The sequence below is a fragment of the Dasypus novemcinctus genome, chromosome 13, assembly GCF_030445035.2.
Source record: "Dasypus novemcinctus isolate mDasNov1 chromosome 13, mDasNov1.1.hap2, whole genome shotgun sequence".
NCBI classification, from domain to species: Eukaryota; Metazoa; Chordata; class Mammalia; order Cingulata; family Dasypodidae; genus Dasypus; species Dasypus novemcinctus.
In genome coordinates this window covers 65,319,718-65,336,773 of record NC_080685.1, presented here as the reverse complement: position 1 = coordinate 65,336,773, position 17,056 = coordinate 65,319,718, and the positions used below count along the sequence as shown (strand labels likewise).

The window sequence follows — 17,056 nt, the reverse complement described above, 5'->3', positions numbered from 1 at the left end:
ATGAAATACCCAAATGATGGAAAAGAATGATGTTACCAAAGAAAACGAGAAAATTAAAACTAGTAGTTAACACTGGAAGCTTATGATCAAATAGCTCTGAAATAAATTAGGAAGAATACACTGTGTAAATTTTATGATAATGTGATGACAAATTAAGATGTTACAGCAGAAAGTCAGTTTTCCATGGAAACCAATGATATGAGAATAATCACTACAATAACCAAAATTTATCTAAAAATAAAATGAAGGAGGTTTTAATAGCTAATTCTAAGTTTCACATCAATGCTATTTTTTCCCATTCATCTTTACAGATTTTTTTTTTTAGTGCCTTAGAACAATTCAAAATAGTACCATCTTGTGGAAACTTAGATACAGATTAGTTCCTGTTTAAGGAATAAAAAATTAACCATTCCTTCAACTCAGAACATATTATTATTGGAAGTAGGTAATCTCAATGTATCCCTCAAACTGATGGATACTTTTTAAGAAGTGACATTTAAGAACATTTTCTAACACAAAGTGAGTAAGACGAATAATAAGACCCAGTTCCAACCTTTGAGCTGTTCTGAGGGAAAGCAGGAGCCTTGGTGAAGCAGGCCAGTAAGACGGGGATTAACGGACGGACCTGGAACCTGGCAAGAAGCCCACGTGGACATCAATAACCCCAAGACGGCTGCTGGAAGACCCTCCCCAAGATTCTGCCATCCAGAGCAAGAGTTCCTCCAGAAGCCAGGAGAAGCCCTGGATATTCCCCAAGGACTTGATCATTGGGCCCTCATGGGGGATTGATGAGGGGGGTAATCAATCAGCACAGCAAACAGCTGGAATTCCTCCCCCACCACTAGCAAAGGGGTGGAATAATTAATGGTTCAAAAAGCAGGCCTAAGGCCTGAGTTTGCTCTCTCTTGCCTTTGGACTCCGATTCTGGCCGCCTTCTCCCCCACATGGATCAACCCACAAGTAAACCTGGGCATTTATATTATATTTATATTTATATTATAATGGGGAACTGTAGTCTGTAAATCAGCCTGCTTTATCACTTTTCAGCCCCTTCCTCTTCACCTGGGACCCATGGTCTGTTATTTTCTCCCATTTCTCTTCCCTCCCTACCTAAATAAATTAGTGGCCTAACTCACGCAAGGTACTCTTGAAATTCATTTCTGCAGCATAGTCAAGAAATCCGGTAACATTTTGAGTTTTTAGGCTCCCAGTACACATCATCAAGTAAGGGTGCTTCTCCTCAGGAGTGTGATGCCTGTTGAACGACCCAAATCGACTAACAGCCAGTGAAGCAATTATGTCCAGCTGGACATGTATGTTTAATTCAATGCTGTTGGAATAACTAATGCATATTTCAAAACTTTAAAAACATATTATTTTTCTGCTTTTCTTCTAGATTCCAATAAAAGAGAAATAACATAATTTTCCAGCAAAAGGGAAATAATCATTTCCTCACAAATACTTTTTAGTACCTGCTCTATGTCAGGAACTAAGTAAGAGACAAGGATCTCACTCTTGTGGCTCTTACATTCTGTCTTAAAAACATATCAAAAAGTGCACACTTATTAGTAATCCAAGAAATGCAAATCAAAATTGTAAAATTACCCAGAGTAGTAAAGGGTTAAGAGAAATAGCACTCTTATAATTTGGTGGTAGAAAGACAAGTTGGTAAAAGATTTCTTTTTTTTGGAGGGAAGGTAATTTGGCATATATATATCAAAAGAAACCTCTTTTTCTCATTATTCCTATGTATAGGAATTTATTGTAAGAGAATTGTTGGAGGTACAAAATATTATGAAAAACTGCTCACTAAAGTATTAAATTATGGTATATTCAAATGGTATGATCACAGTGTGTATAGTACAGATCCATCTTTTTATATTTAAATAAACTTTATATTTCAGAGTAGTTTCAGATTTGCAGAAAAGTAGTGAGGAGGGGGAAACGGACTTTGGCCCAGTGGTTAGGGCGTCCATCTACCATATGGGAGGTCCGCAGTTCAAACCCCGGGCCTCCTTGACCCGTGTGGAGCTGGCCATGCGCAGTGCTGATGCGCGCAAGGAGTGCCGTGCCACGCAAGGGTGTCCCCCGCGTGGGGGAGCCCCACGCGCAAGGAGTGCGCCCGTGAGGAAAGCCGCCCAGCGTGAAAAAGAAAGAGCAGCCTGCCCAGGAATGGCGCCGCCCACATTTCCCGTGCCGCTGACGACAACAGAAGCGGACAAAGAAACAAGACGCAGCAAATAGACACCAAGAACAGACAACCAGGGGAGGGGGGGAAATTAAATAAATAAATAAATCTTAAAAAAAAAAAAAAAAAAAGTAGTGAGGATAATACAGAGTTTCCATTCCCCACACTCAGTTCCCCCTATTATTAACAGCTTACATTGGGACTGACATTTGTCATAATTAATGAACCAATATGGATATGATAGTCATATTTTTTTAGTTTTCCCTGATGCTCCTTTTCTGTTCCAAGATCCCATCCAGGACACCAGATTTTAGTTGGCATGTCTCCTGAGGCTCTTTCTGGCTGTGAGAGTTTCTCATGCTTTCCTTATTTTTGATCACCTCGACAGTTTTGAGGAGTTGGGTCAGTTATCTTGTCAGTTATTTTGTAGAATAATAATTTGGCCAGTTATTTTATAGAATGTCTCTCAATTGGGATTAGTCTGATGCTTTTCTCATGATTAGACTGGGGTTATGGGTGTGTGGGAGGAAGGTCACAGAAGTAAACTGATACTTGCATCACATCCTATCAAATGTACATGATAGCAACATGACTTAACACTGTCGATTTTTACCTGATCGCTTGAGGTACTGTTTGTCAGATCTCTCCATTATAAAGCTGTTCTCCTCCCCCCACCCCCACCTTTCCATACTTACTTTTCGGAAAGAATCTACAGCCCACACTGAAGAAGTGGGAAGTTACATCCCACCTCCTTGAGGGCAGGATATCTAAACAAATTACTGAAATTCTTAAGCACAGATTTCTCAGTTCTCCTCCATTTATTTATTCAATCATTTACTCACATCAGTATGGACTCATGGATATTTATTTTATACTTTGGGTATAATCTGACATTATTTTGTTGCTCAAATTATTGCAGCTATGATCACTGGGAGCACTTTGATTGACTCCTATGTCTCTTTTACATACCTGTATTAGTGTGTCTGTGTGCACTTCCATAATTTCCAGGATCATCTTGTATATTCCCTGTTTCAGCTCTAGAATCAGCCATTTCTCCAAGGAGCCCTGGGCCTTTTATTGGAGAATATTAGAAACCAAGATGTGGGTACTGAGTGTGCTTATTGCTACTGGGATATCAATGCTTCTAGGCCTTGTTAGCTGATAGAGCAAATAAATATGTGCATGTGAATGTACACACACATATATAGACATCTATCAATATTTATATATGTAGCCACCTGTATTTGTATTAAGCTGACATCTCCAGCTCTAACCCATTCTAACAGAATCATTCTAGCCTCCTCCTCTTGCATGCCTGTAACCTCCCACTCCTCCCAACCGTGAGAAACTTGGCTCCCACCAACCACCATCCATTACTTAACTACTTAACTTTTCACCATCCATTACTTAATTTGTATAGTGGTTTCAAAACTGTTAGCCCTTTCTACCATGCACCAATATATACCTCATTGTTCAGTTCTAGAATACATGTATAGTAGTTTCAGAGTTATTAACTCTCATCCCCATAATAAAACGAATAAATGAAGTACAGTGCTATGTACAGTTCCTTTTACCTTTAGTCTTACAGGCACCATTCATTTTCGGTTACTGAGGTCAGCACTTTTATCCTCACTCCATTCCAGTGAGGTTATCTCATACTGTTAGATCCTTTTGTCACAGTCTGCATTCTATCCCGGAGTCACTTGACCTCCTAATTGTTTATTTTTAAAATCTGCACAATAAGGTTCACTCTTTTTGCTGTTAAGTTCTATGGGTTTTGACAATTACATAGTTATCATCATATAGAATAGTTTTGCCACCCTAAAACAAACAAACCCTATGCTTCACCTATTCAATCCTTTCTTTTCTACAAATTCATGGCAACTGCTGATCTGTTTACTGTCTCTGTGGTTTTACCTTTCCAGATGTCATATAAATGGAATCTTAAAGCTTACAGCCTTTTTAGATTGCTGTTTTTCACTTAGCAATAAGCTAAGTGTTTTTTCATGGCTTGATAGCTCTTTTTGTTTTCCTTGCTGAATACTATTGCATTATATGGTTGTTCCATAGTTTGTTTAGCCATTCACCCATGGAAGAACATCTAGGTTACTTCCAGTTTTCAGTGATTATGAATAAAGTGTATATAAACATTTGCATGAAGGTTTTTGTGCTATAAGTTTTATTTTATTCTGTTTTTTAAGAGGTACTAGTGATTGAACCCAGGACCTCATACATGGGAAGCAGGCCCTCAACCACTGAGCTATATCTGCTCCCCTGTGATATAAGTTCTTTAATCAGTTGGGTAAATATCCTGGGAGCACGAATGCTGGATCATATGTTATGATTATGCTTAGTTTTGTAGAAATTTAGAACCATTTTCATTTAGGAAAAAAAGATATATTTCTATAAATGTTAGGTATAAAAACATAAAAGGCTGTTCTGAGATTAATGGCTGATTTACGTGTTTTTATTCATTTCTGTATTTCCCTAGTGCATTTTAAAGTAATTCAAACATGAAATATGTTTATAATAAGGGAAAATACAGTTAAATAAGAGAATACCAGGAACAAACCAAATCCAATAGCTATCTGCTGTTTATCTTGTTTCACTGGACTGCCAGCTCCTGGCCAGCAGAGCTTATTTGATATGAGCTTAAACATGGAGCTTATAAGGCATCAGAGATTGTGAAGTGTTTGACTGTAATGAGATTCTCCATTCTCTTTTTGTAAAACTGACATTTCCTTTTAGGGTCAGCCTGCCTCAAACTTGGGGGGAAAAAAAGGAACATGGGTTCATATTTGGGAGACCCAGAATCCTATCATTCCTACTGCACATAGTTCTAATGACGAACCTTTTGCTTTCTTTCTGAAATCAAACTCTACCTCGTATTCCAAGCCCAATTTCTTGTCTTCTTCCAGTCCCAATTTCTTGGGCTAAATGCCCTCAGCAGTAAAAATCTATAAAAGCATAAAAATTTTTTTTTGTCTCAAATTAAGCGAGCCCTCAAATTATTGAGTAAAGGGCAGAAGTTTGTCTGTAAATGAAAATCTGGAGTATAACACCACACTATGACAGGACAAAAGAATGAGTTATTATATTAAGTTCTGGAAATACCCTTGCCATTATCAAGTATTTTACTTTTCAAAGGAAGGAGAAATTTGGCACCTATTATCATATAGTGCCCTGGGTAAATAAATTAAATTAGCCCTGTTGTGAATATGAAGCAGGTCGTTAGTTACACTCACATCTTCATATATCTATTATAATGCTGACACACTAAGCAATACCTCCTCCTCCCTCTAAAGAATGTGAATGAATTTTTTATGCCTGGTTATTTACTTCTATCTTTTCTGAATGACAGGTATAAAATCTGCTCTCAGAATTGCCAAGAACCTTTTAAAAACAGATCATAATGTGGCTGGTGAATCCTGCATCTCTGTTAGCACTGTGCATTATTTGCTCACAAATGAAGTCCACAACAACACATCTACCAGAGCAGACTCTTGGAAACATTACAGAGTGTGTTGATACTCTCACCTGCAGGGAATAAATGATTAATTTTGAGTGAGGCTACCTCACTGTGTATGCCAACAGATGAGTGAAACTTACATGCTTTGGTTTTATTTTTAGGGTCACACAGGAAAGAAGAGAGAAATATGAGCAATCTGCAGAAAAGGCATACTACCATGTTATTGTTCTAGGTACTTTAATGACAGTACACCTTCTGTGGCTCTCTCAGTTGTCATTCATTTTCCCCCACTCAACCACTTCCATAAAAAATGCCCATCTTTTAGGAAATAAATAAATCCAGTATCTACAAAGAGCATGTGAGACAAACAAAATCAAGTTTTGTAGTAGGTTTCTTTCCACTTTTTCCTTAAACATCAGGGTATTGCTGTTTACTTGGGGAAGAGGCCAAAAAGTGAACTCTAAATTATTGTTTGTGTTTGCTGTATTTCCAAAAGCTAACAAACAGGGAGAGCATCAGAAATTATCCATATTGGGCAAGAGAAAGCCGAGAGTAAACATATTCAGCAACTTTTAGACAGCACCTTGCATTCAAGGGACACATGTTTATAATCATTCACACTTTGCAACAATGCTGGGAAAAGGAAAGTCATTATCAACACCCTAAATCTTCAAATTATCCAGGAGAGGTCTGTTCTTTTATTGTGTATTTACGAATGCTGCATGCTTGCTAAAGAATATGCCTATCTGTAAACTAAAAATTAATGCGTCAACTTAAAAAAAGCTAAACACATGAACTAACCAAAAAACCCCTTCACTTTGTAGGCCATGAGTCTCCCCAATCCACTCACTATTCATACCACATTTCCTTTCTCAGCTCACACTGTTCCTGCTGCTTGAAATCTTCTTCCCAACCTCATCTGTCAATGAACACTTGTTCTCATTCAAGGCCCTGCTCCCACGTCAGCCACTCTGTGAACCTTCTCAGATCTCCAGGTTATGGTTCACCAACCCATCATCATTCTCTCATACAACTTCATGAGGGCCTCTATTAGAGGACTTAACACATATTATTTGTTTAAATAATATGTATTTGTTTAAAATACATATTATTTATAGTATGTATAAATAATATAGTATTTGTTTAAAAAACAGAAGGTGAGAGTTCCAATTGACATAGAGGGCTCCTAATTATGGGACATCTTTTAGGAATGTAAATATCTTAACCTACTTACAACTTTTATTCACATGCACACATCTTTCACAAGATAAACTGTAACATTAGAGTGATATGGTGACTGGCCTTCAGTGTTTAGCTTTCCATTTTACTTACAGTTCCTAAATAAAATTCCAGAATATTCTCTGCTTTCTGTTTTAGGCTGTTAATCAGTTCAATGCACTTTGGAAAATATTAATCCCCTTACTAGAGATTGCTTCAACCTTGGCAAACTCCTGTAGGAAAGGGCCGCTTTCCAGCTTTCAGCAGCTGTATGCCAATGCTCCAAATTGAACTCTAGTGGGTCTCTGGAACATTCCCTCTCCACAAAGATGGCTCTTAATCTCCAGGTCTTCATCTCTACAACCAGATGTCTTGGCATTTATTGGAAATCTAATGTACTACACAAAGGTATGGGACCTCTCATAAACTCAACAGACAGGAGGAGGACTCAGTCATACCTTAAGCTTGATTCCATCATTCTTCCTTATAAAAGCACTTAAAAAAATTGTCATCTGATTGTACTCAGGAATTAATGAAGTAGATAGGAGCTTCAAATCAGCCTTCAACTCTATGGATAAGATTGAAACCAAGAGCTCACCCAAGTGTGACATATGCCATCCTGTTCAAAAAGAGCCTTCTCATTTATACAACTGTATTCTGAGTTAGCAAATCAAAAATCATTGTAATATACATAAGTCAAAGAAATAGCAAAACCAAGGGGACTGAATCCTGCCAAGTCTGGAGCAATCTCCCTTTAATTTATTTATATGTAAAACTGTTAACCTACTTAAAGTGAAGCTGGGTAATCCTTGGGCTTCCTTCTAGCTGCCTCGTCCCTCATATGAATCGGGCACAGGAGAATGACTGAAAACTAAGGGTATTTATACGTTCCTTCTTAGGTTTTCAAGTAGTCAAAATTGGAGTATCTCCCTCTTTAAAGTAAATTTGTTAATAAATTTTAAATCACACAAAAAATATACTCATATATTTTTATTGAAAAAGTTAAAAACATTAAGTTTAAGGATAAAGGTCCTCTGATCACCAATGCAATTCTTCTCTCCTCACCTTGCAACCATCCAAACTCCACTAATTAAATTAACAGTAACCACAGCCAACAATGGCATTTTCTATGCCAGGGATTATGCCAATATCTCTACAAGCAATTTTATTTAATTTTCACAACTTTCTGCTGAGGTGAATTTGATCATTACCTGCATTTTGCAGAGGAAGAAACTGGGTCTCAGAGTGTTTAAGTTCCCCAACAACTCAGGTAGCCACAATTATTAGTCTGGGACACATCTATATAGGTTTTTCTATAAATTCACACACATATATATATGGCACCACAGAAAATGTACAGTATTTCAGTTTTCTTTCATTTAAAAAATCATAAATGGTATCATACTCTAGATATCCACTCTATAATTTGCATGATTTTTCTATGACCATTCATATAGATCTACTCATTGTTTTTAATTGCTGTCCTGCACAGTACAACTGTACATTACCCTACTATTGAGCATGAAGGTTATTTTCAATTTTTCACTATTATAAATGATGCCACAGTGAAGAGTTTTGTACAAACTTCCTCATGTGCATGGGCAGGTGCGTGGGTGTGGAGGTGCTGGGTCATGGTTGTATATGTTTAAACTTTGATACTGCTAAATTGCCCTCCAAGATGCTTTACCATTAGTATAAGACTCTATATTTTCCTACAATGCCACAATCTGATATTACCAAAATTAAAGTTTACTAATCTAATGGGTGAAAAAAGGGATCTTGTTTTAATTTGCATTTCTCTGATTACAATTCATATTAGACTACATGATCCAGACTGGATATTAAACAATAAAGTCAGTTAAAGCAGGGCATGATAAAAATGAGTACACACATTAAGCATATTATTTTATTTAAAAATACATGGAAGTATATTTCTTCTCCAATCTTTCTATATAGGAACAAGGCATTAAATAAGGAACCACTGATTGGGGCTCTATATCCACTTACTACATTAACCTTACCCTTAAGGCAGTAAAAATTCCCTGTTTTGGTTTCTTAAGTGAAGTGAGAATGTAAAGACTCTTATGAAATAATCTTAGTGCAGAATTTAATTGAACAGCAAGCTGTTAGTAATTTACCTTCATCAAGACTTTCCAAATGATTCCATTTAATTTTCACCCAAACAGCTCTTTCCACACTCATGTTTCATTGGTTTACATATTTTTTAACCAAAATACATAATTACAATGACATCGAAGCAGCATAAACAGATTGGGAAACAAAATCTTTTAACCTAGTGATGTGAAACATCTTTTCATATGCTTATTGCCCAGTGTCCTCTATTATGAACCATCTGCTCAATTCATCTACCTATTTTTCTAATGGATGTTTTCTTTCTGTTCTTATTGGTTTTCAAATGTTCATTATAAATCCCAGATATTAATTCTTTAACTTTGTTCATAAATATTTTCCCCACGGCTGTTGCCTATCTATTTGCTACTTTTTTTGTGGAATATTGTTTCACAAAAGCTTTTAGTTTTGATGTAATAAAATAAATTCGTTATTTTTTTAATATATAGCTTTTGCGTTCTATGGTTTGTATAAGGAAGACTCTCCTACATACTCTCCCACTATTTCCTTCTAATTCTAACACTTTAATTTTTTTACCTCCAGGTTCCAGATGAGGAACAGGAAAGCCAGAAGTTTGAGATAAAAAGTTAGAAATGGGAAAGCTGGGATCCATACTAATATGGGAATAATACCAATATCTACAAATAACCTTCAAAGACATGCTACCACTCACACCACTTGCCTTAAGTAGGAATTAAAGTCTGCAAGAAATAAAGTGAAATGTATGAATATTAAGCAATGATGAAAATTGGGATGAACACACACATCTTTGCCCTGAGAGTACATAAATGACTGTCACATAAATGATTCATCAGTAGCCTCAAAAAACCAGAATGATCTCCACCCACAGAAACAGCAGTCAAAGGACTCTAGTGATTGGAGGTCTTAAGTGTTTACGAGCAACAATTAGGTGCCATGTACTGTTAGGTGCTAGACATTCAATAATAAACAAAAAAGGTAAAGTGTTTGACCTCATGACCTTATACCTAAAAGAGGAATGAACATTAAATTACTTACAAATTATTATTCCAAAATAGCATGCCAAGTACTCTAAAGGTGAACACAAAGATAGTAAGAATGAATAAAGAAGAACTAACTTAGTTGGTGAGGTCCAGAGAGGCTTCCATAAGAGAGTAACAGGCTGCAGTCTCCAGAAGGAAGAAGCATGAGGGAGAGGGGTGGAGGATAGGTGTGAAGGGAATGAGGTATTCTCCAGGCTGAAGGAACAGTGAGTGTTGAGGGCCCAGTCTTTGGAAGCATTTGGGCTTAGAAGAACTGAAAGAAGACCAATGGGGTATTGTGAGCAAAGAGAGCAGTGTCAAGACAAGCTTTCTGGGGGGGGCCACAGACTATGCACAGGTGAACCTTGGAACTCAAAGTGTTTTCTTTAGTCGTTATCTCTTCTCTTTCTTTTGGCTTCCACATTCATCCCAAGTGTTTGGCTATCAGCTCAATCCAAATGTATACCTTTAGGTCCAGCTTCACTTATTCATTCATTCAAGCAAACAAAACTATGTTCACAATGCTCCTGGGCTCCAGCTCCTCATTCTCACCCTTTGCTAGATTTCTCCACTTGGATGGTCTGCAAGTTCCTAAAATGTGCTTGCTCAAAACCAACCTTTAATTCACATCATACCTTGAATTATGGTCATATAGGCTGCACGCCATCTGCCACCAGGTGGTTCGCTCCCTGGGATGGGATCTGTGTCTAAAGCTCCTCTGAGTGCCCCAGAGCACGGAGTGTAAGGACCTGGTGGTCCCAGATGTTCCATGATTGCAGTTATCACACTGCTGTGTGATCAACAATTTAACTTTCTCTCTTACGCACTTTCTAAGAGTGGACAAGACTGAAGAATGGAGGACTGAATGAACACCTTCCATTCCCTTAAACATAATCTACCTACTGATTTCACCATTTCAGTGAGTTCAGTATATATTTTCACTAACCAGTCAGTCTTTGAGGCAGTCAAATCTGTTAGTATGACCATTATCTCCTGATTCATCTGTCTGTATTTAATAGCTAATTAGTTGTCAGAGCTTATTTCTTTTACTTTTGCAACCTTCCCCAAATCCTTTCTATTCTCCCCACCACCACCTTGAGTCAGGTCTCACTGACTCTTGCAAACACTGTTAGTTTCCCACCTGAGCTCCCCACATCAATCTACATTACATCTGCTGCTGCCACATCAATTTTCCTGAATCATGATCCCATCCTGCCAATCCCTCACTTAAAAACCTTTAAAGGCTCCCTTTTAATAAAAAGGAATTATTTCAGACTTCTCAGCCTGGACAAGAAGGCTCTATACATTCCTTCTAATTTTCCACTGTTTCCCTACCAATTCCTTCTCCCCTTTCCCCACACGCCCCAATCAAAACGGACTATTTGCTTTTGGCTAAACATATTTTGCATTTACCATCTTTTGTTACTTCTGCCTGGGGCACTTTCTTTTATTCCACCCTTAGAGGCCCATGATAAAAGTCAACTCTTTCATGAAATAGGTCCTGACACCCCAACAGACACAATCTCTGCTTTCTTTGAGTGTCTGCAGTATTTTGCATTTCTATCTTAGACTCAGTCTTACCCTGTTTTATTTACAGTCATTTGATACTTTTCTTGCCTACTGGAATATAAGCACCCCTAAGCCAAGGGCTGTGATTTCCTTATTTTTGTGTTTCCATGCACAGCCTAGCACAGTGTCTTGCACATAGGAAGCAATCAATAAACATATGTTGAATGGAACTGTTCTCATAACTTTACTGTTTGCTTCTTGATTTCAGTGACTTAAAGTACCATGCATGTCTCTCAGTATGGAGTAAGTGCCTTGTATATTATGGGTGCCCAAAACACACTTGTTTAAATAATCTAAGAGTGTCAGAGTTAAGGGTTTTCAGAATAAATATAATACTGGCATTAACCTAAAGCTTTCATTCATAAATCTCTGACCAATTAACATGAAGGAAAAGGGAAAAAACACAGACTAACATTCTTTATTCTTTCCTTTTGTGTTATATGAAAATGCTATATCTAACTCTTAATAGGTATTCATCATGTCCCAGGCGCCATAGTCTGCCTTACAGAGATCCTCTCATGAATCCTCCTAACAGCACTATGAGGCACTGTCCCTTTCCCAATTTGGTGGGGTGGGAAGTTTAGAGAGGTTAAATAACTCCATTATGGCAAGTGGCAGAGCTGAGATTTGAACCCAGAGCCCACCATTTTAACCATCATGCCATCCATCCTGCCTTGGCTATGTTTACTGAGCACCATATTTCAGCAATTTGAGTTAAAAAAAAATGTCTTTTAAAAGATTTCAACTAATACTTAAAAGTCATTTTTTGTAAGATGAGAACTTCTTGACTTTGATTATTTTAGAGTGGGAAAAAAGAATTATCAAATCTATTTCATCCACCTTTCAATGTGAGCTTCAAATTTGGGAGGCTATTAGTTTTCTCAACCAACATGAATGGTCAATATTTGCTTATGCATCCCAGAAGGTGGGGCAGAAGGCAATTATGCCAAGGAAATGAAAAGCATTTAATTTTGAAAAAACAGTCTTGGACATTCAGAATCAAAGATAAGCTTTTACTTCCCCATTCCCCATGAAAACCATTTTGCAATTCTGCTGGTAACCTGGACCCTGACTGGGGGTGCAGAATAAAGGGGTACGGAGTTGTCACAGATAATCCACAAATAAATTAGAACAACCAAACTTTCAGTCTTCGTAGAAAAGCACCTGTGCTGATTCTGACCACTGTGCCGATAAAGAATTATACTAGCACCAAGTAGCTGACAGACTGTGAAACTGACAGAGAAATAAAAATGATTGTATTGGGCTAAATATGGTCAGCACACAATGAGGAAAACCAGAGTATGAGATACAATAGTTGCTTCCTTTAGGATCCCAGAGATACAAACTTAGGAAGTAGAGACACACGTGAGGCATTAGCTCCAAGTAACAACCACTGCCAGACTGCTCACCAATATCTTTCTAACCTTAATGGAAATATTATTAATGATGAGATTATAACTCAAGTTTAAAGTATATCACGAAAGGATAAACTCTGCTTTTCAGTGGAATAAAGTAAATGACTACTAATGGTTGCTCGAGATTTCTATTTATCCATTCAAAAAAATTCAGGTAAAAATCTGATAATATTTATTTAGTCATAGTTGCTGTTTCCTGTATTGAAGTTTTAATGTTAAAGAATATCATTACTCTAGGTACAATGAATTGCTGTGACTTGAGTGATACTTTAAAATCCAAACCCAAATTATATGACATATAGTATTTTTACATCTTTAAAATGATCTAAACCATTCAGTTGTTGAAACTTAAGTATTTCAAGTTGTAGATCATATGTTCAGAAAAGGATAAAGGCAAAGAACTAGCATATTATATTCATTTGCATATCATGGAACATGACAAACTTAAATACTCCTGGGCACCATTAACTTCCTCTGTTGTGGCAGAAATTGAAAAACAAAACAAAACAAAGCACGTAATGGAGAAAGGAGTTCAAGTAAAGGAGAAAATAACCTATGATACTGCAAGCCTCTTAAAAACACATTCACTCAAACATGAAAAAAGACAGCAAATAATCCAACAAAAAAATATAAAAACAATTTTGCTCTAACCCAACTGAAGAAATATATCCTTAACAATTTGTAAACTCTTAAGAAACCAACTAATATGAAAATTTTCTAAGTGTTTTTTATAGAGATTGAATAGTAAAGTGGAACATATATACTGATTCATATTAAAAAAAAAGATGTTTCTAACTTCCTATTTCAGAATATTACCATTCTAACATTAACTCAAAACCCACAATATCTTTAGCATTGTGAATGTGAAGTACTGACTGTTTGAATAGAGACCTATCTTAAGACCTACTTAACAGTACATTATTTTCCTTTGTTATTGAACTTCCTCAACAACACTGCATGCCCAGAATAATGAAACTTAACCATTCATCTTGACCTGGATAAGAGTTAAAGGAGTGGTGGAGGGAAAAAAATCACCAAATCCTTCCTCCATAAATCTCACTCCTGCTTCATGCTATATCCTCTAAATTTAACTATTTTACAACATTAATAATGTTGCTGTATTTCTCCTGGAGTATTCTCTATTGAGATTAAAGAAGGGCTTTTTCAAAGGCAAACAGGATACAGGAGAAATGGTGCGGCTTCCAGGCAAGCTATAAATAGCTATAGCATTTTCAAGAAATCTTGTGTCAGTGTGTAACTTGCAGTTTAAACATGCAGTGCAGATTTTATTACCACAGTGTCACTGAAATTCATTGTTATATGAGAAATTCGACTCTTACCAAGTTTTCTTGGTTCCTGGCTGCTACTTTCTGTTCATCTTCTGCTCCATTTTTCATGTATTTGACCTCTTCCACCGGTTTGATCCTATACTCATCTGAGTAACAAAAAAAGAAAACACATTTTATAACTTTTTGTCACAGTGGGAGAAAAGAGTCAGTTAGAAAGCCCAATGCATATAAGAACCTTTCCCCTTTTGCCTTTGTATTTAGTTCATTTGAAACAATGTGGAAGAAACTTCATCTGGCATTCTGGATCTTTTAACGAGGTGGTCTCCTCCATCTACTGGGAGAAGCTCAGCACTATGAAAGCACATAATAAAAATGTCACTGTCTGGTCCTTTCACAGAGAGAGCAAAGGTTGGTAGTGGAAAACAGAGACTATTGCACCTTTAAAGACCTGTTTGGAATCTGCACACACTGGGACATATCACATAATGGTGTACTGGAAGATGAGAAGAGTATTCTTACTTTTCCCTGTGAGAATATTAGTCCATGGCAGCAATTTTCAGCAGTGTATTCACGTTTTAATTTCTCTCTTTTAGAAAAATAAAATGCTGTTCAAAACCAGATGTTGTAATGAAAAACACATAGAGAGAAACAATTGGAAACGGATATTTTCCTTCTTGAGATCTTCATGTTAAATTTGGAGCTGTCTCCAACCTCTTCATATGTAACACACACACATAGACTTACAAACACGTACTTTAATCTCTCTGTATACATACAAGCATAAAGAGGCATGAATCGATATATCTAATAGACTGGAGAATCATACACCTAGATCTCACAATCCCCCTGTAGATAACAATAAATCCCTATATTGATATATATCACAGCACAAACTCAGGAAGCTGACGTTCTCCAGGTTAAGAGTTTGGTAATGATGATGATATTTTCATCAGATTCTTGTCAACAGGAAATGACTTGGGCACACTAAGATAAAAAATAGGTGTGACTTTGGGCCATCTTTAGTCCATTTTGTGGGGAAGATGACAGGAGCTATGGAATTTAAAAATATTCATCAAACAATAAACTGAGGATTACTTATCTCACTCTATTGGGTGATGTCTAACCCTGATGTAGGCCACTTGAAAGACAAATGTCTGTCACTAAAAGAATTTGTACTCAGTTCAGGAAGTTGCAATATATTTTCTTATTGCCTATGATTCACATGGTACCATGAGGATATTCTTAGATAATTTCTTGCCTTACTGTTTATACCACCACTTACTAATGTCACTTCAAGCTTTCTTCTACTATCCCTTAACACATTACCTCCAAGGCTGTTTGTTACAGTAACGTTTCTCCAAGAAGTTATGCTATTCAAATGTTTCTCAAAATTATCATCCTTGCTAACATCTGAATGTCTGAATAAAGACTCCATGTTGTGGCTAAGCCAATTGTTTTTTTTTTTTCACCTGACAATTCAAGGTACTTACTAATTCTATTTATGATGATATAGTAATGAGCTAGGATTACTAAGTCCTAAATATATTCAAAGTTAATCAATGGATTTGTATCTACAATTATAACACGAAAGAATTTCATGGTACAATTTAGTTCTCACAAGAGAAAAAAATGAAGGTAAACTAATAAAATCTACTCATTTAATTAAAATCATTTACTCAGAAGTTGGAAAAGCAATTGTTAATTAGAAAAAATAAAGACACTGACAAATTATGCTTCTAATTCAATTATGCAGAGATAAAAATAAAGATAAAATAAAAGTTAAAGATGGGACAGTATATTTATAAGCCATTGTTGACTGGGATAATTACTAACATTTAACTAAACTAAATTTTGATATTAATTGCTAATGGAGAGCCTCTGTTATTTAATTTAAAAGAATCCTGATATTTATATTTAACATAATTCCTGTAGATTCTATGCTTTTGCTCATAGGACCCAAGCCCTTGCATGATAGGCTAGGGAAAAGCACAACATTTTAAGACCTAAGTAAAGTTTTCTGAAACACCCAGATGGCTCTTTACCCTCTGCAAACCAAAAGGTCTCCCCTAGGAAGAAGCCACTCTTGCCTTGCCCACAGTCCACCCCCATTGACCAAGCCACAGTCCAGGGCAGATGCTCTTTGGGCAGCCTACCAGTATTGAATTTTCATTTACTTCTTATCCTTCCGGGGGCTGCAACTGCATTGAAGGTGGTAGACAAACTATTAATATTTTTCTAATATTTTCCTTTGATGAAATGGAAAAGCCACTGGCCACACGACTTTTAAAGCAGCATCATGCCAAACACAGACTTTTCTTACATCAAGACAAAATCACCACTAATTTAGGAGGGTGGTTTTAGGGTATCATTAACAACCACTCTGGCTAGCTAGCACTATGTTGGAGGAACACAGTATGACTGGATACAACAAAAGAAAAACAAACAGCCAAGACTACAAAACCAGACCTATCATTATTTCTTACACAACACACTGCACAAAATCCATCATGGCATAAAACAAAAAAGCCAGCAAGACCTTCAGATAAACCACAATTTGTACAAAGCAAATACTTAAAAATGGTCTGTCAAATTTCTCAGAGGCTGATGCTGGGAACGAATATGTCCATCTGGAAACAGACAACTCATCAACAAACGTGTCACATTTCCATGGTGATGCAGCCATAAGAAATGGCACTCACCAATGGGCCTCTGTGTAGACAAAAGGAGCATTTCAGTTTATGACAGTGAAACAATCATTATAAAAATCCAGTTTTCCT

At 36.8% G+C, this 17,056-nt stretch overlaps 1 protein-coding gene across 2 annotated transcripts in view; it reads right to left on the bottom strand.

Moving 5' to 3' along the window:
• The window catches only part of C13H1orf21 (chromosome 13 C1orf21 homolog), a 232,063-nt gene that overhangs the window by 80,225 nt on the left and 134,782 nt on the right, over positions 1–17,056 (bottom strand). For both annotated transcript variants that reach the window (XM_058274853.2, XM_058274852.2), the window contains exon 3: positions 14,331–14,425. In XM_058274853.2, coding sequence (XP_058130836.1) covers positions 14,331–14,425 — 95 coding nt within the window. The remainder of the gene's footprint in view (positions 1–14,330; positions 14,426–17,056) is intronic.